Source organism: Cynoglossus semilaevis, chromosome 16 (genome assembly GCF_000523025.1).
Source record: "Cynoglossus semilaevis isolate Cse_v1.0 chromosome 16, Cse_v1.0, whole genome shotgun sequence".
Lineage (NCBI taxonomy): Eukaryota > Metazoa > Chordata > Actinopteri > Pleuronectiformes > Cynoglossidae > Cynoglossus > Cynoglossus semilaevis.
In genome coordinates this window covers 6,784,711-6,807,175 of record NC_024322.1, presented here as the reverse complement: position 1 = coordinate 6,807,175, position 22,465 = coordinate 6,784,711, and the positions used below count along the sequence as shown (strand labels likewise).

The window sequence follows — 22,465 nt, the reverse complement described above, 5'->3', positions numbered from 1 at the left end:
GTGCCAGTGTCAAGTGACAATGTTAATAAACAAGTCCATGTTGGCAGCGGTGTAGGTGCTGGCTGTGTTGACAAAGCCAGAGGCAGCGTGTATCATCTGAGCAGGTTTTTTCCCCACCAAGCCCCTCGGTTAAGTCACTGCAGAAATCCATTCTCTCTCCTCCTAATGAAATTTTAATGGATGTGTGCACCTTTGATGCAATTACAATCAGTTGATGCAGCCGTTGTCTTTATTAGGCTGTGCAGGATTTTGGTTTTGAAGTTTAAAAAAAAATCCAGGCCTTCTACAAACATCCCTGTAAATATGAAACAAATGGAGAGCGTAGAGAGAAGAGAGCTCATCGTATTGTCTTATATTCCCAGACAATCTGTCTCTTCAGTGGATGGAGTGAAAACGACTTTAGTCACGTAACTCCTCCATGTCCATCTGGCAGCGGTACTTCAGATTTCTCCGGGGAGCCCAGCTTTTCTTGTATGATTCATGATTGTGCTCAGTGAACGTTCTCTGCTTTCCAGCAGCGGTACCACACCTACATGACCTAATCCTTCTTTTCACCATTTGGCCAGGACTTGATTGAATTTGAGCTGTGCTTCAGTGTCTCAGATTGTGTTTGTGTTCACATTTTTCCTGCAGCTACAGAGGGGATGTGTTGTTAAAAAGTGGGGAACATTTAATTCAGGGCTTTGTAACTGGTTTATGTAAGAATGGAAGTGGAATGTGATCGTGATCCGACCTCAAACATTTAGAAACTGGAGAAAATGTTTTGCCCTATTAGAATGTGTATGTGTGTGTTGACTGTAAATTACTACCACAAACTCCTGCTTCTAGGAGGGTTAGCTGTCTAAAAATATGGAATGTGGACGTAGAAACAATACATTTTTGCCAAAGAGACTATCTATGGTTTTTCTTAAGGAACGATAAAAGCTTAAGCATGAACGAAACATCGAGCATGGTTAAAAAAAAGGACAGCTCGATTGAACGTTTTCATGTCCAATACTGCATCTTGGATTATCTGGTGACAAGTCCATGGTGTCTTTGTTTAAGACATGTCCCACAAGGTTCAGTTGAGCATTTGAGCATCGGACTGGATGGAATAGAGTTGTTATTTTCGATGTTCATCCTGAAATATTGTCCAGTGTCTGACTAATTCAGAGAAAAAACTTTGCATGTGTTTTTCTTAGATTTGTGCACATATATGAGCCTTGTGTTCATCTAAACCGGCCAGGATATAATTAATCAAGGGTTAATTAAGGGTTAAATAAATTAAGAATATAAGAGATGTTGGAAAGGAATTAGAATTAGCATGGCCCAGATATAAGAGTGAGCTGTGACTAACTGTTCCTTCATTATATTTTACTTTTTTTCTGCTAATGGATCTTTGTCCTTCACATTTTACTACAAACAGTTTCAATGGGATTGTAGAAGGTCTATGATAAACAAAAATACCACTTAGATTTATAACCTAAAATATATAGTGCAGGAACACTTTGCCATAAATAATACAAGACAATCTCATTGACCAAGGGAGGTTTAACATAAAAGCCTGGAGAGTGTTGTGGCAGTGACTGAAACCCTTGTTATTTGTGGCAGTGTACTTATGAGCAGCAGCATTTTCTCCAGCTGCAGACTAATGGACTGCAGGGTTAGTTTTTCCGTGTGGGCTTTAATGTCAAGTGGATGCTCCAAGTGCAAATTGCAGGCCACTTGGAGGACACTTTGAACTTACAGTGCTTTGAGCAATGCCATGGGTGATAATGTTTCTGTGGCAAAGCTCGTCAGGGGTCCTCAGGTTAGCTCTTTCGAAAAGGTCAGAGTCATCAGAAGGCTCTGAAGACTGCACATCAGCACTGATGTGTGGCTGAGCGGCTGTGAGTAAAGTAAATAACGCACTCGATGCATCGCAGCTCATTTTTACTATTTCTCCCAGGACAATTTAAGGAGAGGGAGAATGAGGTTTTAATTACAGTCAAGTGCTGCCTCATCAAATGCATATCATGTGTAATTTAAGTAGCTCTCAACCAAGACCTTAATGAAGACTTAGTTGATGTAATGGCGAGCGATTTTACTTCCTCTTGTTACAGCTGTGAATGGATGAGGCATCGCTCAGGGTTTTAAACAACTATCAGTTCAAACAATCAATGGTTACGTCAATGGTAACGAGACAAAGGAGTTCTTGGACAAAATATGATGATGACGTTCTGCTGCCATCTGTTGGTGGGCTGCATTAACGAGCGTGTGTACTGTGAATCTCGTTTTCAAAGAGTTTTGACTTAAACCTTTGGATTGTTCTGACATGGTCATGAGGATGTAGACAGAGATTTCGTACTAATTTCGTACTAACATTTTTGTGCATTTTTCAGTTACCTCTGAAATAGTGTAAGTTAGACTTTTTGGGACCTAAAGTTTGCTGAGTCTTGAAAGTAGTTTAAAACTAATCTGCAGGTTGCATTAAAAAACAGACTTGAACTACGATCAATTATATACAAATTAGATTAAAAGATAGGTAAAAAAAACATCAATTAAGCATTTGCTGTGTTATATTATACAGTACACGTGATATTTCAACATTCCTAAATCCTACCGTACAAATAATTATTTTCTATAAGTAAATTAACTTACTTCCCTACGCTCTGATACAAGCAAGGTGTCTTCCATGAGCAATGTGAAAGTAACCACAGGATGTATCTTTCAAATGCTTCTTAGAAGTGTCAGTGATGCATGGAGGTTACTGTGTATTTAACCAGTCTTGGGGGACAGTTGGGAACGAGATAAAGTTAAAATCCATGCATTGCTGTTTAGTTAGTCAGTGTTTTACTTAGCGATGGTTTTACCTTTAAAGTGAGCAACCTGCAGTGTAGTTTTTACTGCAATTCTAATTCTAAATTCTAATTTTAAGTTCAAGTTACATCATAATATGCTAAAAGTAAATAAACAGTCGATGAAACCCAGCTTCTACCTGTGAAGGATATCAGCAGTTTATTTGACTGTTTGGGGGGGGACGGGGGGGAGTGTTTGGCATGACAACAAAAACAAGCGGTTGTTTCTGAAGCAGTGTGTGTGTCAAAAACACTGCCTGGTCACCTTGTCAGATTCACTTTGAGTTTCCTCAGCCGTAGGAATGGTAAAAGTACAAACCGACTTAGCTCTTTTTAAAAAGCAGACAGAAATCTGCTCTGCGCTACAGTCTTCTCCAACCCCCTGTGCTTTCTGATAGAACACAAGGCTCACATTGGTGTGGAGTTAGTCCAACTGAATATGTGTCAAACATGTTGTGGTGGAGTTGGTGTGAATGTTGTTAGGCATAAGAGTAAAAGGGACGACGCCAACTAACCTGTCTTTGTAGAAGTCTTTAAGTAGAACTTTAATTTTAATGTATTAAAATAATATTTTTTAAAGGTTATTAAAAGATGAAGATTTAAAAATGTTCAAAAATCTTCCATTGTGTTATTGAACCATGTTGATTCTCAGTGAAACCCAATGTTAACGTCCTGCTAAGGCAGCTGAGTATTTTGTACATTTATTCTACCAAACTGCTGTGTAAGTCATGTTTACTTCTCTTAATAATGTAAATGTCAACTTAGTTGTGTTAGCACAACAAATGTAGAGACATTAAGATGGCACATTGTTGATATTAGTTTCCATGAAAAATCTTTCTGGGCCAAAGACCATTAGATATTTAGTCAATTTGTTGTTTTATGATAACATGTATTCATTAGAATGCAACCTACATATGCAGGAAGGACATAGAGCTGACAGATTGGCTGTATTTTGTTAGTGTTGCTAAAATTTAGAGATGTGGTACAGTGATTTTGTTTTGTATTTTGAGGGAGTAGATTATGTACTCAGTATCTGGCAGATGTGTGGATGCTGCCTTTTGGCCTCTTAAGATGCTCAAAATGTTATAGCAAATGACCCAGTATTTCAGTGGACCCTGCTGTGAATGTCCAGCTGTAGAGTTGGTGTCCGTACCAGACAAATTGGCAGAATGCAATGTACAGTCTCTGTGCAAGACAAGTCAGTCTATAATGTTAAGACATTCTGGAGATGAACTACCAGTACTAACACCTTGCTTTGAAGATAGTTTGCCTTGGTTTCTGTTTTTCTAACCAAAGCCTGTGTGCAGTCTGACACAACAAAGCCAGAGATGATCTGAGGAGTTTGTACAGCACTAAAGTAAATATTGACCAATGTGAGCCTCGGCCTAATCTTCCAATCCGTCTCTGCTGTTTCCCTCTTTACATGACACTTGAGACTACCAAGACAAACAGAAGCAGCTGTAGTGATTTGCACCGATGTCCCTTAAGTCATTGAAATCCATGAAACAATCATGACAGTGGTTTTGTCAGATGACCAGCTGCATAATTTAATACTGAAAACAACTGCCTGACAAGGTTTTTAGAAAGAAAGAAAAAATCCACCAGCAGAATCAATGAACACATTTAAACATGACCTCGACTTTACTGTCCACAGGATGATCAGCATCATCACCACCTTCATTATTAGAGTTCATTTGAAAGGCCTCATCGGAGATCATTGGACATTCATTGGGTCGTACCATCTGATTGAGCTAGCAACGGGGAGGGGAGCACAGGAGGGGAGGGGCGAGGGGTGGAGTAAACGGCTAAAAGCACTGGAGTACAAAAATGGCTTTTTAGAGCACCAAGACCCATGATGCATTTTCTGCTTCTCGTCTGGCGCTCAGAGTTTGCACTGGCTCTGGTTGATGCCTCTTGTAATGCAGTAGTGAAGGGAAAGCGCCAGAAAACGACTTGTAATCAGAAAACGTTTGATTCCACCAGAGGCATGAATGCTCATTCCAGTGAAAAATGCAGGATTCAGGTGAGGGAAGTCAGTGACGGTACATTAGCCTCAGGACCAGGCAACACTGGTGAGGATTTGTAAATCCTCACTCTGCAGTGACAGAGTATGTACATCTGAATACACACCGGTGTTTAAAGATAGCTCTCTGATATACTATAGTACAAAATATAGAATCTGAAAATATCTGACAAGTGTTTGGTGTTCTGAAGTCAAAATACAAAAAATGTAGAAGACCAGAAAAAAGCTCTTCATTGACATCCTCCGTGTGTGTGTGTGTGTGCGCGCTAGTGATACTGTGTGTGTGTGTGAGAGAGAGAGAGAGAGAGAGAGAGAGAGTTTAATTTCAAACGTGTACGACATTCCGTTAACACTGTAAATGTCCAACCTTGTCCTCTATCCTTCATTTATCTCTTCCTTCCTTCTGCGTCTGCAGTGCTTGTGATTTGAACATTTTTGTACCTGTTTCACGACAATGGACAAATATCTTGTCTTTAATAGAGTACAGTAAGTCTTAAACATACACATAAAACTGTGTTTTACAGTCAGCAGGTGAAAGGCAGAGGAGAAAGAGGGAGGAAACATCTTTGTCCTCCTGAATGTCTTTCTCAATCCCTTGCGTAAATGTGGCAGATTAAAGGACAAAGAAATTGTCGGAGAACATTTTTCCATTGGCACGTCTGTTCAAATCTACCTCTGATTGGACATCTTTGGTGTCACCCTCAGAGTCAGGCTCTGTCTTGGCCCCCCTCCTCTCCTCTGAGCTTTAGAACAGTAAATGTCCTTACTTCTCCTCGTTGTGGCCTCGGTGGGTTTTAAGAAGGTTTCCGACCCTCCAGAGAGCTATGCAGTCGGACTCAACAAACCGTGAGCTAACAGGTTCATGAGGTCGCTCGTTAGGACTTAAGGCGGTCTCAGCCCCCTGTGGTCTGTCTGTCCTGAAGTGTAGGTTAACTGTTGGGGGGTCCACTGGTGAGGAAGTAGGTCATCATCTCACCTTTGCCTTTGACTGTGACCACACCTCTGTACTCCAGTTTGTAGTTGTATGAGCTCAGTACCTGGTACAGGTCGGTCGTCACCTACGACACAGAAAGACTCATTTTAAATTGTTTACATATTTAATCAGTCGATCGTTATTAAATTATGAATGTAATCAGGCTGAAAAATAGATGTAGTAAGGAATCAATGTAAATATCCAATTAGTTTATGGCAAAATAACTAAACTACTGCCTGCTAGTTGATGTCCAATGGACATTTTCTGAAAAATAGAGTCATCAGCCATGCTACATAGTAATTATTTATTTAAATATATACATTTTATATACAATATTTATATATATAATATATACTTTTTTTTTCTTTCTCAGTAACTTTGTTAATCCCATTAAGCACCATTTAGTCTCTCTGTTTAACCAAGTGTATCTCAAAGTGTGGGGCGGAGGAGTGCGTTACCTGGATCCTCTCTGGTACACCTGTGCTGTCCATGCGACTCGCCACGTTAACCGTGTTGCCCCAGATGTCGTACTGAGGTTTCCTGGCCCCGATCACACCAGCAACCACAGGACCGATGTTGAGACCTGAGAACAAAAATAAACACGTCAGTCAACGTCGTCAAGAGTTACTGCTTTTAGACGAAAGAATACTAAATACTAATAATTTATTCTATAGTTCAATCTGGTGAATAATAATTTGTTTTTTTCTGAGACTTCAGTTTAACTACGTTCTAGCCAATAACCATTTAAACACCAACTGCATCACTCAGTAGTACCATCGTGCTCACCTATTTTCATTTTAAAGTTGTTGAAGGAGTGTTCGTTGATGTATTTCATCTGGTCCATCAGCCTCATGGCGTAGTCGGCCAGAGCTCTGATGTGTGAGCGTCCGGCCTTGTCGTAGGTGGAGTCGTTGAGGCCTGAAGCTGCCATGTAGGTGGAGCCGATGGTCTTGATCTTCTCAAGCTGACGGAACTGATCCTCACTAATGATCTGTAGAGGGCAGCAGAGTGAGGTTTCAACAATGGGTTGCTCATGTCAATTTCCACAGAACAATCCCTATCAGATTTAAATTTTTCCTCAAACTGAGAAAAACCTTCGCATCTCACCTCATCAAAATCTGCAATGATCTCATTCAGCAGCCTCAGACACTCCACTCCCTCGCTGTTGGCCTCCAGCTCTACGTAAAACTCGGAGAAGTTGCTGATGGAGGCGAACATGACAGCGACACACTCGCACGACTGGTAGTAGAGCTCGTCGTTGCGCCGTTCACGCTGTAGGAAGTGGGCTGCCACGTCTTTAGGCAGGATGTTGTGGAGCAGGCGGCGGTTGTAGGCCTGCAACTCCTCCATCTCCTCCTTCTCCTCTGTGGCCTGATGAAGCATTAAAATAAACACCGTCCTCATGCTGACTCAGCAGGTTTTCACTCTTTTTGATGAGCTGTTTTTCAGCCTTCTCGCTGTTATTAACATCATAGTCGTCTTGTTCTGCTGCCGTGGCTGAGAATTTACTTAATGTAACATCAGTGACAGTGTTGAGTTGGAAAATAAAGAATCCTACAGCTATTTTTTTTTCTTTTCTGATAATTAATTATCCTCCTGACTGGATTACTAACCAGAGGGTGTACAGTCTGCATCAGTGCTTCTCCATTAGATATGAAGGAATCACTGAGCTTCCCCAAAGACGTACTACTCATCAGCCTCATGCTAGTTTTCCTCCATCACTCTCTGAGGGAAGCAGCAGCAGACTACCTTTGATGAACGGCTCAGAAGAACCCTTCTCAGAAGACTTTTAACCTCAGGAATTCCACCACAGTGCAATCACTAACCTGCAGCTTCCAAAGAAAATCTAGTCTGGCCGTGGACTCCACCTGCTGGGCGTGAAGGTAGAGGGCAAGAACGAAGACAGTGATGACCACCGGTGTCATGATCTTGAGAGGAACCTTTGAGTCCATCACACAGCTGCAGGTCAGCAAACAAACAAACAAACAAACAAACACATGTGTTATATAAAACAAGTACCACAAGTGACTTCGGCTAAGGCTAGCATTAGCTTTAGCTGCAACAGAGCACTGCAGCTTTGAGCTAACGTGTCTCTGTTGTTGTGAATGGCTGCAGAAGGACTCACCTTGTTCCATTCACGTGCTCTCTATGGGAGTAAAAAGAGCCAATCAGAATTCAGGATAAAAATAAGAACGAGAGACCTTAGTGAGGAGTTGATTCGCCGACTCACACAATATTGATGGCATTGGCCATAACCAGAAGGTCCTGGTTGTCAAAGAGGTTGACCTTGGGCACCTCCATGATGAGCAGGTAGACCAGCTCTATGAAGAGCATGAGGAAGAGTTTACCAATGCTGCTGATCTGCAGGAAGACGGAACAGGCCAGAAGACTCAGGAGAATGCAGGAGGAGAAGTACTGAGGGAGGAAAAAAACGGGAGGACAGAGAAGGTTAGGAAGTCTGGTTAGGATAAATGAATCCTAGATTTCTTCTGGCTCTGACTGATTCCACATTGGACTTTTGTCCAATTTCTACACGTTGATTCATCACTACAGCTTTCATCTCCATTGATCTTCTTTCTGTTTTTCTCCATCTTTCTTGTCATCTAATAAAAAAACAATTATTGGCCATTTTTCCTGCAGCGAGCTGACTCGGCTCTTTGCTGTAATTTTTCTGGTCTCCTGGTAGAACTTTGAATTCGATTGTTCATTTTCCACTTTTTTTGTTTCGTTTTTACGTGAGTCTAAATGTAAAGCTTCAGTTTTTTTTTAATCTAAGTTTCTTTTGTATTTTTATTCTGAAAAGTGAAGCTGTGGTTGTTGCAACATTTTTGAGGACATTTACGTCACATCTGTACCTCAGGGAAGCTGCAGATGAGACCGTCGTCTCCACAGGGACTGTGTTGTGCGTCCAGGCTGTAGTTGAGGAGGCGGGCGTGGCAGGCGTTCACACTGTTCACACTGATGTTCAGCTCTGCTGTGATGCAGCTCCGCAGGTCCTGGCTGCTGCAGGTGAACTGGACAGTGTCAAAGGTCAGTGAGGACAGACGAAAGGATGTTAAGATCTCTTTACTGCCGTAGCTCTCAATTATAAAGTAAAATCTTTAGATTTAAGATGTGATCAAGTCAGAGAATTTAGATTTATTGTTAAAACAGTTTTAAAGTGAATTTTAATGAGGACCACTTACAATATTGATAAAAGCAGAAAGAAATACAGTGATGAGGGTGAAGATGCCGACCATGGTGCTGTTCAGTCTGGACTGGACTATCTGCTTAGAGAGTGTCTGCAGAGGGACTGGGAATAGCTTTGTACAGAAGAGAATGATGGGTAAACAGGGTTAAAAAGGCAACCGTTTTTTGGTTTCTGATGTAAAAATCTGTGATTTTCTCTGTAGCATTTGGTTGTGTTGAGAGAAACGGAATATTCTCTCCAGGTTTATTTACTTGCAGTTCTGGATACTTTGTAGTTTGATAAAATATCTGAATAAAATTGCAATATATCAACCATTAGGAAAACAAATAGCAAACATAAAAATAAACCAACAGCTTGAAAACAGCTTGATCTGGTGTAGCCACCGGAACAAGTGAGAAACAGAAGACAAGTGATGAAATCTGAGATGTTTATTACAAGAAAAAAAAAGGTTTTCCTGCAGGAAAATTGGAGATTTTTGTTTTGTTAAAAATAGTCTTTTTAGTTTCAAGTATAAAGAAGCTCACCGCAAAACAGCAGTAGACAGCAGAGATGAACATGATGGCCGTCAGGATTGTGAGACAGGAGACGAAGAAGCCGATCATCAGACTGGAGCTGCAGAGAAAAGACAGCGGGAAAGTAGTTTAGGTCTTATTGTTGTTGTCGTTGTTTGTGTCATCAGTGGAGACAGTAATGACCTGGTGTGTAAACTGAAGAAGAGAGATTAGAAACTACAATGATGGAGAGGAAATGGAAAATAGATGAAGAGCAATATGTCGTTGAGGTTCTCTGTCATCAGGTCAAGGGGGGCGGGGGGGCTGTTGTGGTCGCAAAGATTACAGTGTGTATGGGGGGGGTATCACCTATGAGGGAACCATGACTGTTTGGTCCTTGGAGTCTGTCTGTGTTTATATCTGGAAGAGGTTTGGATTTCCTGGAGAAAGAACTCCACATTGTAGGTGGATCAGATCTTAAAGGTTCTGTCTTTAACCGCCTGCTCTATTGAGTGATGGTTTCTCCAGGTTGACATAAATGGCTACCTTCACTCCTCCTTCAAACCATCTGTTGTCCCTGACAGGAGGAATGCAGATACATTCCCATCCTCAAAAGTGTGACCTTTGTCCTGAAGATGTAGCTGAACCCTGTGCTATCCCCTCTTTTGGTATTGGGTGTGGTCTCTCCCTCACTGGGTTCAATACCAGAAACTTCCCAGCAGTTAGTTAGAACTGAAGAAGCCTCTTGGAGGAGAGGAGAAACATCTTCAGAAAAACCCACCAGTCCAGTTGCCCTTGACGTAACTACTTCTGGATTAAGAGTAATAGATTAAATAATGAGTCAGAGAGGAGACAGCCGTGTTGGAGGCTGCGAGGAGCAGCGGGAGGTTATGAGTGGAGTCAAAGACAAGAGGGGGATGAAAGGGTGAGGGAGAAAGGTTAATAAGAGGCAGAGCAAAGGAGAGCAATATGAAGAGGTTGGCCGAGAGTGAAGTATGAGGACAGAAGCGATTATGAAGAGAAGAGGATCAACAAGGAAAATCAGTTGTATTGAAAAAGTCCATCCAGCCATCCGCTTATCAGGTCGCGGGGGCAGCAGTTGCCACCCAATTCACACTGCACCGTACCAACCCCCCTAAACCTTCCTGCAGGTGGTGAGTCCACTGGAAGGTACCAACCGCCCTAACTGGGATTCGAACTTGTCCAGCAGGTGAACCCTGGCGTTCCACACCAATGACAGAGACATTGCCTCTGGGCCAAAGCACCATTATTGAAAAAGTCTGCTGCAGAAATCCAATCACACTGACTCATGTCAATATAACATTTGAATTAACATATAAAATATAGGGTTGTCAAACGGACTTGTTGGCAGCAATAATTAAGAAGTGGTTTTTTGTTGGTTTTTGTGGTTTTGTTTTTTTATATATATTTTAACACACCTAGAATACAGGGTAGACGGTATAACCAGGGGTCACCAATGTTATTTGTCTAAGGACCATAACTTTTCTAGACCTTGTGGGCCAGACACTCAGATAAAATAGAATAAGAATCACATTTTTTCAAATAGTCATAAATAGTGGGGATTACTGATAGTTCTTTAAGTGTCAAAAAGGTTTCTGTTCCAGCCCCTCAACTCAGCTGTATTTACAACAGGGAAACTATAGGAAAATGAATATGGTAAAAAAAAAAAAAAATTTATTTAATTAATTACAATTATTTTCATGGCCTTTGCCCCATTTTCTGGAACCAAAAAAAATTCATTTTCTTTATTAATTGTGACTGTCTTCCTTCTGTACTGACGTAGGTCCCCCAACTAATCTATAATGAGTGTAACTTTAACTTTCACACTAATTAAAAGATGTTCACGTGCCATATGCTGTGGCAGTTTAGACAACCGGAAGTTAGTCTAGGATGTTAGACAACATCCAAATGTTAAACCAGTAAAGTGTGGCGTGTTACCAGTGAAGGGACACATGGATGATTTCAGCATCTGTCAGCACCCTGCTGTCATTAATCTGACAGTTCGTGACAAATGTGACTGTGGGAAACCGAACTGCTGTCATTTCACGTGTTGGTAATGGGCTCCTACTTGTGTGTGAGGATGAATAAAATACAACTTTAAAGGAGAAAAGACTGCGCTCGGCAGTATTCCGTTCTGTGGACTCACGGTGGCACTATGACGATCTGGATGATACAGATGAAGAGGAAAACCAGGGAGGCACAGGTCACGTACGCTCCAAACCTCAAGTCCACCTGTTTGGAATACTGCAAAAAAAGAACAGAGAGCAGAACGAAAAGATCAGATCAACAAGTCTCTCTCTCTGTCTCTCTCTGTCTCTCTCTCTGTATATATGTGTCTATTTCGCCTCACCTTCTTCTCAAGGTCAGGCTCCCTGAAAGTGAGCAGAAACTTCTTGACGTGTTCTGACCGCAGACGATCGATGCTGCGCGCGTCAATAGCTCGACCCAGGAACTCGTCCACTTCGTCCTCAGGGTTCAGATTTTCCTGTGTGTTCCTGAAGATAAAGTGCCTGAGAGAAACAAAAGGAGACCGGTTGATAATTACTCAGAGAAAAGTCACCTCGGTTCTTTTAACAATGTTTTTCGTGGCTTACAGCTAAACACCATTTGATTCATAATCAATCAGATGGTTTATTCTGTCAGAGGTAGAAACAAGTGTTAACAACCTCCCTGACCCTGAGATCCAGTAACATCCTCATAAATGTAGGTTTGATTGAAAAGGAACAGTTGACCCAGAACAGCCTAGAACCTCTCAGATCCTCAGGACTCTGGTGAGCATTTTCCTTCTGTACTCAACACTGAATCTGCAAAGTGTCACTTATATTGACTGAAACTCTCCAGGCCTTGTTGACAAGCAGTAATCAACTGATGGAGAGGTCGAGCTGCTGTGACAGCAGTCTGCATGCGTGTTTATGTGGGTGAGAGAGAGAGAACCTAGAACTTGGTCTGTGGTCGGGGCCTGTAGAAACACCTCACTGTGACTCTGCAATCTCTAGTGATGATTTCTGGTAGTCCATAACATTCCGAACACACAACATAACATTCCAAACTCTAAAAAAAAAACTTCTAAGTCTGCAAAAAAAACACAAGGCATCTATACTGTGGCCTCAGGCAGAGGCTGACTCTGCAGATGCTCCATGGAACAAAGGAGCAGGGGATGAGGAGGAAGAGGAAGAGAGTGCCTCCTCATTAATGAGTGCTAACATATGTCTGTGCTGGGTCAGACAGCTGTCACTGCACCACTTTACTGGCATTTCTAGTATCTACTGACTCAGACATGTACAAACTCTGACCAAACTGAGGTCATTTGTGGCACTTAGATTTGGTTTTGTGCGGCCAACATATTTTCTTTTGCATTAATTATTGATGAACCTCATTCAGGGCAGCTGTTTTCCTGGAACACAAGGCTTCTTTCTGCTGTAGAATTTGTTTTAGAAGTACTCTGGATTATTTCCAGGGCAGTTGTTTGAAGCCTGCTCCCTCTGGATCATCTTTTACTCTGCCTTTTTGCTAACCTTGAAATGAAACAAGGTTATATTTTGGCAAAATGCATTCAAATGAGTGCTGTACTCCTGACAAACCTTTAGTTATTTATGGATAACCTGTCAATTTTCTTCAGGTTGCTGTAGTTATTTTACTGCGTATTTAGCTCATCTGTAGGATGGGGTATTTTGGGATATTTTTGTGTTATTTCTCACTCTTTGGAGGGAATACTTTTTTTTTTTTTTAATATGTTAAGTACCAAATGGATCCCTATAAATGTGATGCATGTGTTTGTTTAGTCAGACAGCAGGAGCTATTGGCCCTGGGTTATGTTTACATTATAGACCCTGGCCTCCCTCCCTAACAGAAGTCATTAATCTCTATATACTTATCACAACACCAGACAACAACCAACAACTGTAAGACGGGTGTAAACAAACAACGGTGTTAAAAGAGACCTCAGATCATGATGAGACAGCAGGACTTACTTGTCTTTGGGGTCTTCAAATCCCTGCAAGACAAGAAACAAAAACAAATAATTAGCTGAAAATTAATATTAAGAAACTTGTCATAGTCTGACAGCAGGAAAAAATCTGAACTAGAAACAACAAAATAGAGCTGTTAAGTTTAAAAATCCCAATCATGCCAGTTAACCGTTGATTTATTAAGGTAAATTCCAATAATGCACTGCATCTTGATACAAAAATGTCCTTTAGAAGCTTTAATGCACCCCGTTTGATCTAAATAAATCGTTCAGAGCATGTTCGGCTCCTGCTACTTCATTGTATATCAATAAGTACAAATGTTTCGGTCCTTTTCTGGTATAGGCTTGGACTTTCAAGTCTCGACTGTTGGAAACCGTTTACTCTCATATGTAAAATGTCTCCCCAGCTCCCTCTAGTGGCTAAAAGCAATATTGTAAGTTCTGAGGAAGTACGGTCGTATTTGAGTATCTTACATAAAACAGTTCTGACTCTCTGACCAGACTAAATAAAACACAAGCGGCTTCAACACCTAGTCCTTCATCTCCATATACCTCATCTACTTCATCATAAACAACAGCACTGTTTCCGTACATACATTTCTGTAAAATATTGTTGTCCTCTGAGAGTCTTTAACCACTCACTCTTGAAAACCTGCTCTATCTGCAGCTTTGTGGTGATGAATGAGCCACACAGAGATACATAGGTTAGACTGATGACGGTGAAGTTTGAGTTTAAAGTCTCTTATGTTCCTGCAAAGTTTTAGAGCACTCTCTGCGTGAAAGACCTTGGTAGAATCAACACACACACAAATCCTGTGCATGGCAGGGAGTGTGACTATAATCAGTCATCCAGTAAAACAGTAGATAACACTGTCTTATTTTAAAGGACAGTTGTTCATCTTTGTTATTATTGTTTTTCTCACTGTCAGAACGGCACTCAGTTTTTCCTTGTTTTTTTCCGTCATTATGTTTGTTGATAACACAGACCTCACTTCCTTCATTTACAAATAAAAGTGTGACTCAAATAATTACAATAATATATGGGCAATCTATACACAGGACAAGGACAAGGATCCAGGCTGCGTTAAAGCTATTCCAAATTTGGTTGTTATTTGGATCGATCGATTTAGCTTTTTTTGTGCATTTTTGTCAAATTGAAAGATGTTTCAGGTTTAGTTCTTGGCTCTGTTTTTTTTTTTCTTTTTTTCTGGCAGATGTCTAGCTGTTACTAGTCTGGGATAAATTTCAGGTTTTCATTTGACAGGTTTATGTTTTTTTTAACCTTAAGCTATTGCTAGGTTAAGTTACTTTTTTTAATATGCTTTTGGAATTTTTGTTATTTGCTATTGCTGTCAACATGTAGTTACTGTAGACTCAATTAAGCTAACATTTGGTTGTCAATGGCTACACTGAATTATTTTTGTAAGTTCTTTTAGATTTTTTTTTTTTTACCTTTAGCCACATTAGCTATATTTAAGGCATTCTCTATTTTGTATTTCTTTGCTAACATTTAGTGTTCTCTTGTCAGTGTTTGAGGCTAACCTTTAGCTTTTGTCAGTCTAGAATTTTTGGTAAATTATGATGTGTAGTATTTTTTTTAATGTTTCAAAGTATGCCTAACACTAACTATAAAATGAACACTGATAAGAATCTACGAGTCCGTGCATGTGGTTTTGATAGAAATTCTAAAAAATAGTTTAGAATTGTCACACGTTGTTTGGCATCTTAATAAATAATAAAATGAGGAGCCATTTTGTTTTCCTTAAAAAACAAAACTTTTTCATTGATTTTCAAGCACCAACCCAAACACTCTAATAAAAGCAAGTGATCTAGAAAATTATACCCATTTTCTTATTTTACAGCACAGCCACAAAGAGGTGGGTGGAGAGAGGAGATGGAGATAAAAGTGAAGCATTTCCCTGTGTGAGTGACTCAGATGTGGGTGCATCCTTTGACAGCATGAGTCACTGTTTGCAGGGTTGGATCAGTATGTAAATGAAATCATCTTTCTGGACTGTTCCTCTGAGTGAACCTGAGTGAGGGGGAAGGCTGAGGTTCATTGAGGATGTTGACAGTGTTCTCTTCCTGGTACCAGCTTCATCACAGCCGCCCCCGTGGTTTCTGTTCTCTCCCTGATGAGCACTTCCTGAGAGCCTCTCACACCACGGGGTGAAGTGTGGGAGGACCTCTGTGACATCAAGGGTTACCGCGTCTGCTCAGCTGGACTCGTGTCAGATCAACACCTTTTGTGGTTTTTCATTAGTAAAAACCTAAACAAAGATTAAAGTGGGAGCTCACCATCCTCTTCATCTCTTTGGAAACCTGGTTTCCTCCCAGATGGTTGTAGAAGGGTCGGTCACTCCAGTGGCCACTGTTGTGCGTGACGGAATTGGTCCTTTGTCGGTTCATTTTGGCGATCATGGCCTTTTCCTCTTTCTGGAGGTGATGCAGAAACAGAAACAGTTATCAGAGAAAAAAAGATATTTTTGACTGAACAAAACCTTTGACCTATGATACAGAGTGAAAGTTCTGGCCCTGAAATGAGTCAGTGGGCTGATAGCTGATTTATTAATCAGATTTACATGCTGCAGAATAACTGGTCCATGTGGGTGATAAGAAGTCCAGTTCGGCTGAATAAATTTTTAAAAAAATAGATTATTACAACGTTACATTTGCTCAATTATTTGTTGTAATGTTGGTTATGTGATTTGGTACACATGCATATATAGATATATATTTTTGATTTTTTTTTACCTACAGAAACTACAGAAAATGGCTTGGTACAGTCCTGCACCAGTAAAAATCAATATAATACAACCATGGAAATTCAATTTGACATGAATAATAGAGTTACACTCTCCAGCTTTGGCTTTAAAAGACAGCGGCTAGCCACAGCGCAGCTAACGTTTAAATTAAATAAAAGTCAATTACCCGTTTGTTCTCACAGACCAGACGTTAGACTTCCATGCAGTCTTTGAATATAGCACAATAATTAGATTGAACCTCTATTCTCACATCTCACACAGCAGAGTAGCTAAATGAACATCACATGTGTGTCTATCTATAGTCACAGCTTGTGGTGTTGCTACTGAGCCCACACACACTGAGACAACAGATTAAAACTAACACTGTCATAAACAACCACAGACAAAGTGGAAAAATTGGGAATAATTATACTGCTGGAAAAACACAAACAAGTGACAATATTCCAGAGCCTGACTCAGTAAAAACATTCAGGCACTTGTTTATTTCCAGCACAGGTTTGTTTCTCGGTGTCAGAGCTGGTCCTCTCGGCCTGTTGAAGGGCTCTTCTGCTCCCTAGTGGCTAAAATTAAGTAGCTGCAGACTGACAACAGTAAAAACAAGAGGTGTACCCTTTTCTGACTGCAGCCCACAATGAGGTAGGTTTCGATGCTGTGCTTCTTTAGGTAGGCGTTTCTCTCTCCTCCTGCTCCTGGCTCCACATCATAATCCCCGTTCAGATAATTCAGAGTGGCCTTAGTGATGTGGATACGTCTGAAATCACAGAAACACACAGTTACACATAAATAAACGCTCATGTTTCACTAAATTAACAGTGCTGTAGACAGGAAGTACAGACACTCAGACCATGACTGTAAATCCATACCCAGCTTTGCCTCCAGCTTCCATCTGATTGGCTAATGTTACGTCATTGGACCAGACATCAAACTGCCACTTCCTGAGTCCCAGTACTCCACAGTGTACTCTGCCACTGTGAATGCCCACTCGCATGTTTACATTGACTCCAGTCACCTCTCGCACCAGCCTGTAAAAATACACATACAAATAAATATTTCTACTTGTTTACCATTATACTATTAAACTGGCATTCATAATTAAGTATTCATAAAAAATTACAATAGCTGCGCCCTCCTCTTTGGGAACCACTGCACCAGATTAACTTACGAGATCGCCTCGATCATGTCCAAACCCATCTCCACACAGCAGTGGGCGTGGTCAGCCCTGGCCTCAGGTAGACCAGACACACAGTAGTAGCAGTCACCCAGGATCTTGATCCGTAGACAGTGGTTCTCCTGTCAGGAAAGAACATCGACACAAAAGAATTAAAGAAAACTTCAGAGTTAGAGATGGTTCCATTGTTTTGTTCCAGTTACATCTTTTTTTTTCTTTATAAATACAGTTTACAATTTCACAACATAGTAATAATGTTAGGAGTTGATGATCTGGTCTGAAGCCACTGATAACATGTCTGTCTGTTATCTTTAAACTTTTAATGATGGATCTTTAATCACTAATTATAATCAGTCCAATTATGTGAATATTAATATCAATGTATTGATAATATCAGCAAGGGTTCTACACTCGGCGGTCCAAGTACTCAGCAGACAGCCTCTTGTCTCTTATGCTTTAACATGTAATATTTTATTTCTTACTAAACTAAGAAACAGACTGTTGAGAATCTGATTTTTTTTTTGTTATTTTTGTCATTTTTTTTAATCTGTTTTTAATGTCAGATCTACGTTTCCTCTTTGTACTGTATTATCCTAGTGGAAAAAAACTAATGATGAAATGAAGGTCATTATTTTTACATAGACAATATCATGTTATTATAAATGTGTTATAAATGTGTTGATTATTTTCATATAAATATAAATGATAATGATAATAAATATAATTACAATAATATATTTTGGATAAAAACATAAATAAATAAAATAATATTTTACAAAAGTACGACAAATACCGCCATCTGCTGGTTTCGTAGTGCAACTAAGGCTCAGCAGACCTCAGGCTTATTTGAAATCTACAAGCTGATTTGTTTATTACTTTATTGGCACGAGTGTGCTACATGTGCTTGTGTCCGCGGAGCTCAGGGCAGCGCTGGGTCTCATGATCGCCTCCTGAGTATCTCTGTAGCACATGGCTCTGGGAAACACAAAAAGGCTCTGTGTGTTCAGAGCACAGAGGCCGAATACTGTGTTGGTGCGTGCAGTGATTTTTTGCTTGTTAAAATGATTATGAATCTGTGGCTAAATATTGATCAGCAAATCTTTTCACACTGAGCCAAAGTTTAACAGAAACTTCTGTTTGTGCAGCTGGGATTCAGATGTTAGAGTTTATTTTGGAAGATTCGCGTAGGACTCCTGAAGTCTCTACAGTAGATGCATGTTCATGGTCAAATATGGCAGTGACTGTTGCCAAGGACAACAGAGTAACTGTCTGATCTATATTCATAAACATCTTGTTCTTTTATTTAGCACGTCTGCTTTTACAGAGTATTAATAAAGATCAAAAATAGAACTATACCCTGGATATTTCTACGATGTAAAATTTGAGTTGTATTCATACTTCTGTTCAAATTTAAATAAGGATCCTCAAACTTTAGATAAGTCTTTACTCCTTTGTTTTCTACAGTCTTTAAATCATTTTATGTTATTATCGAGAATTTGAATATTTTTTGCACATTTGTTGTTTGAAGGTCAAAATAAGACAGTTAAAGAAATAAAGACCAACAATAGTGACCTTGTTTTCCAGGGGTTATACAGTGAGCACACACACATCACATTGCTGAGCTGAACTCCTTCCATGACCTCGAAATGTTAGAACTGAATTCCAGTCGTCAGAATGGGATTCTCAGCCACACACACACACACACACACACAAAGAAATGTGATCATGTGAGTGCAGTCGGTATGACTTCACTGTTAAAACTGTACATGCTGTCAGTTGTTTTTTGAATTGCTCATGATATGCTAGTACTCCCTCTGCATTTTACTGGTATATCCTGATGTACTTATTGGGTACCACATCCAGGGATCAGTTCTTACCGCTGCCAGTTTGTCAAAACGGGCAAAAAGTTCGTTGAGAGTCATCACCAACTCCTGCGCCGTGCACTGTGAAGCCAAACTGGTGAAACCCTCGATGTCTGCAAAAAGGATGCTGCAGAGACAGAGAGAAAGGAACTAAAGTCATTGTTTTGTCAGTTCTTCCCTTCAACCCATTTCACATCATAAACTCGACTTCATATTTACAATTAATCCTGTTTATTTCCTCTCTGAGTGTGGAAATAAATGCTCATTAGGTGCATTTATCACAATGCTGTGTTAATGGGACAAATGTTGTGACAAATCAAAACACAGCTGTGTTAGGATTTGGATCTTCAGCCTCATATATATTCAGTGGTTGCGGTGGGATTTTGTGTTGTACTACTGATCTTTGTGAATCAGGGCTTTAATCGTGCGACTACAACTTTTTTTATGTGTTCTCTTACATCTTCGTCGTGCCTCCTAGGGACACGCCCCCCATTTTAGAAGCTGCTTTTTTTTTTTACACAGCCCAGCTTCATTTTTTATCACCAATCTCACTAATCAGAGTTATATTATATATACAGTGTATACGTGACGCTATGTTCCTTTGAAAAAGACCTGGAACTTTCAAGTGAAACCATAGAGTTTTTGATCTTTCTGTTGAAGTGGGGAGGGTCTTTATTTTCTAATGATCTTTCATTCTTCGCTCATGGTCTGTTGTAAAACTGTGTTTAATCTTTCCTAATATTTACGGCTTCAGAAATCTCCTCTTTTCCTCTGTTTATCTTATGTGCTGACACTTTCTTTGGCTTGTTTGACTTTGGGCTTTGGGTAAAATGAGTCAGTGTCTCATTTTACCCAAAGAGTCCATTTCTGGCTGCTCTAGTGTTTTAGAGGGAAGCTAATATAAATAAATAAAAATGGGCAGATGAAGGTACATAGAAATGGATGAGACAAAACCCCTCTCTCTCTCTCTCTCTCTCTCTCTCTCTCTCATGAACATTTGTTCAAATTCTCATTCGTCATTTCAGTTCAACCTGCAGCTTATTTAACGTGTTCTTTTCATTTGAATAACAAGTCGACATTCACACCGTCAGTCAGGAACTGAGAGAAATACATGTAGGTGAATAAATAACTCCAGTCAAGATGTACCTTGAATAAATGACGAAGACTGTGGCCAACGGTTCGTTTAACGCACTTGTCTGTTGGTGACTGCACCGGATAATTCAGCAATAAATGAATGAATCTTTTCTAGGATTCATCCTACTTTAGGGACAAAGCAATTTTAATGTGGGTTTCCATTTAAGACAAATGAAACAGATTGACAAATGAACAATACATACAAAGCTAACTTCCTGTCTATTTTGTCACTACTTTTGCACTTTTAATGTTGCCATCTTCGGCAAAGTTTGGCTCATCTTTGAATGTTTTTGCTAACATTTAGACACTTCATTTTCAGCCCTTTGTAACCTTAAACAATTAGAAAATCTAGTATTTTTATGTTTAATTTTTCTTTCAAGTGAATGTTTTTTAACTTAATTTTTTAGTTTCAGAGTCGTGGGTTCAGGGATGTGTTAAATAATTCTATTCCTTCAATTACTTTACATGCCTTTCAAATCAAATCATAGCTACTGATCCTGGAAATTCAATGTATTTTAAAAAAATGCTGTACCAAGATAAGTCAGAGTGATTCTGTCGTTCAAATGAAGTCACAGAGAAGGTGTTTGCTTAAGCAGGAGTGATAATCTAGGGAATCGAACCAGTGGACTCTCTGACTGGACAGTCATTTTCTAGGACAACCCCAAGGAAGAGGACGAAGAGACACTCCATGAATAAACACACACTTCAGACTAAACACGCGTGTAAGAATCTCACAGCCCAGTAATAGGATTGTTTGGACAGTCTGTGTGGGCAGGACCTGCAGCAGGAGTCCGCCGATGTTCCTGAGTGTAAGCTGTGTACGTGGCATTAATTTTACCTAAGTGTTGTGGTCCACTTCCTCCGCTACCCACTGCTTTAAAACACCAACATGTTCTAATGAACTTCACCTCCGAGACTCTGACATTTACTCCATTTGATTCTTGAAATGAGGAGAATTAAGTGTCCCCACTCTGGGACACACATTTCTCAGAATAATTGATTGTTTTCAGGGAAGTGTTGCATGGGAGATCGAGTGAAACCAGACACTGCTGTGTCTGAGCCGAGGCTCTGAGGGCAGTGGAGACGGAGGGAGACCGAGGGGTCAGGGTGGTCAGAGCTCTGGATGATGTGTTTGGACTCCTTATGTTTATAAAAAAAAAAAATCTTAATATTGATTTAAATATGTGATGAATGCACAGTATTAACTAACAAGTCATGTCCAACAGGCTCATCTGCTAATAATAAGCTGTGTTCAAGGGAATTATAGATTACACTTATCCTGATTAAAACATTTATACAAACTAAGAAAAGTAACTTTTTTAATTTTTGAAAAAAAAGAACACGTCTTCTCTTCCTCCTTTCTTCCTAATACTATGATTTAAAGGGAGATCTTGGATGAAACTCACTGGTAGAACCACGGAACAATATCTTTTCAAAATGTAAACAATGGCATTGTCTATGTTTTCAATAGTTTTTCATTTAAATTGGTAATTTGATAAAAGAAAAATATATATTTTCCCGCTCCTCCCTATTGTACATCCTGTGACCCGGGGTCTTTACGTCCAATTCAGTGAAAACCATAAGGAATCCCTCGTAAAAACTTGACAAAAAGCTTCATTGTATTCGTTTGACTCGAACTTTAAACACAGAGTAAGTTCAAAGCAAAAAAAGATAAAAGCCTGGGAGATAAATCCAATGACTGTGTTTATGTTCCCATCAGCTAATAGTTTGGTCGGGGACAAACAGAGCCTGTGTTGATTTGTTCTAAAGTTACATGAGAAGAAGGGGGTGAAGACTGTAGAGAAAATCCTTTGGAAAAATATGCATTGAAGTGAAAGTGATCTAAGATTTTTTTTCATTTTCTTTGTTCTCTTGAACAGTGAACTGAAAGTGAATTGAGTTAGGGCACAAAACAAACCAGTGACTAATGAAAACACCGCCTCCATTTGTTCTGGACAAAATACAGCATATTTTCACGCTTCATCTCTAAAGGCTGCGTTTTAGTCCATTTTAATAAATAACCACCAGTTCAACATAACTCTCAATGTCAAATTA

The 22,465-nt window shown here is 39.9% G+C and overlaps 1 protein-coding gene across 1 annotated transcript in view; it reads right to left on the bottom strand.

Moving 5' to 3' along the window:
- Positions 1-1,365: 1,365 nt before the first annotated feature.
- The window catches only part of adcy5 (adenylate cyclase 5), a 49,787-nt gene continuing 28,687 nt past the window's right edge, over positions 1,366-22,465 (bottom strand). Inside the window, exons 4-21 of the mRNA XM_008328329.3 lie at positions 19,292-19,403; positions 17,409-17,536; positions 17,110-17,268; positions 16,856-16,997; positions 15,780-15,917; positions 13,486-13,508; positions 11,865-12,024; positions 11,661-11,758; positions 9,527-9,614; positions 8,998-9,114; positions 8,668-8,826; positions 8,043-8,227; positions 7,938-7,958; positions 7,639-7,771; positions 6,920-7,183; positions 6,599-6,803; positions 6,271-6,395; positions 1,366-5,897 (exon numbers count right to left, since the gene is read on the bottom strand). Of these exons, the coding sequence (XP_008326551.1) occupies positions 5,769-5,897; positions 6,271-6,395; positions 6,599-6,803; positions 6,920-7,183; positions 7,639-7,771; positions 7,938-7,958; positions 8,043-8,227; positions 8,668-8,826; positions 8,998-9,114; positions 9,527-9,614; positions 11,661-11,758; positions 11,865-12,024; positions 13,486-13,508; positions 15,780-15,917; positions 16,856-16,997; positions 17,110-17,268; positions 17,409-17,536; positions 19,292-19,403 (2,386 nt within the window). The 3' untranslated portion in view covers positions 1,366-5,768. The remainder of the gene's footprint in view (positions 5,898-6,270; positions 6,396-6,598; positions 6,804-6,919; positions 7,184-7,638; positions 7,772-7,937; positions 7,959-8,042; positions 8,228-8,667; positions 8,827-8,997; positions 9,115-9,526; positions 9,615-11,660; positions 11,759-11,864; positions 12,025-13,485; positions 13,509-15,779; positions 15,918-16,855; positions 16,998-17,109; positions 17,269-17,408; positions 17,537-19,291; positions 19,404-22,465) is intronic.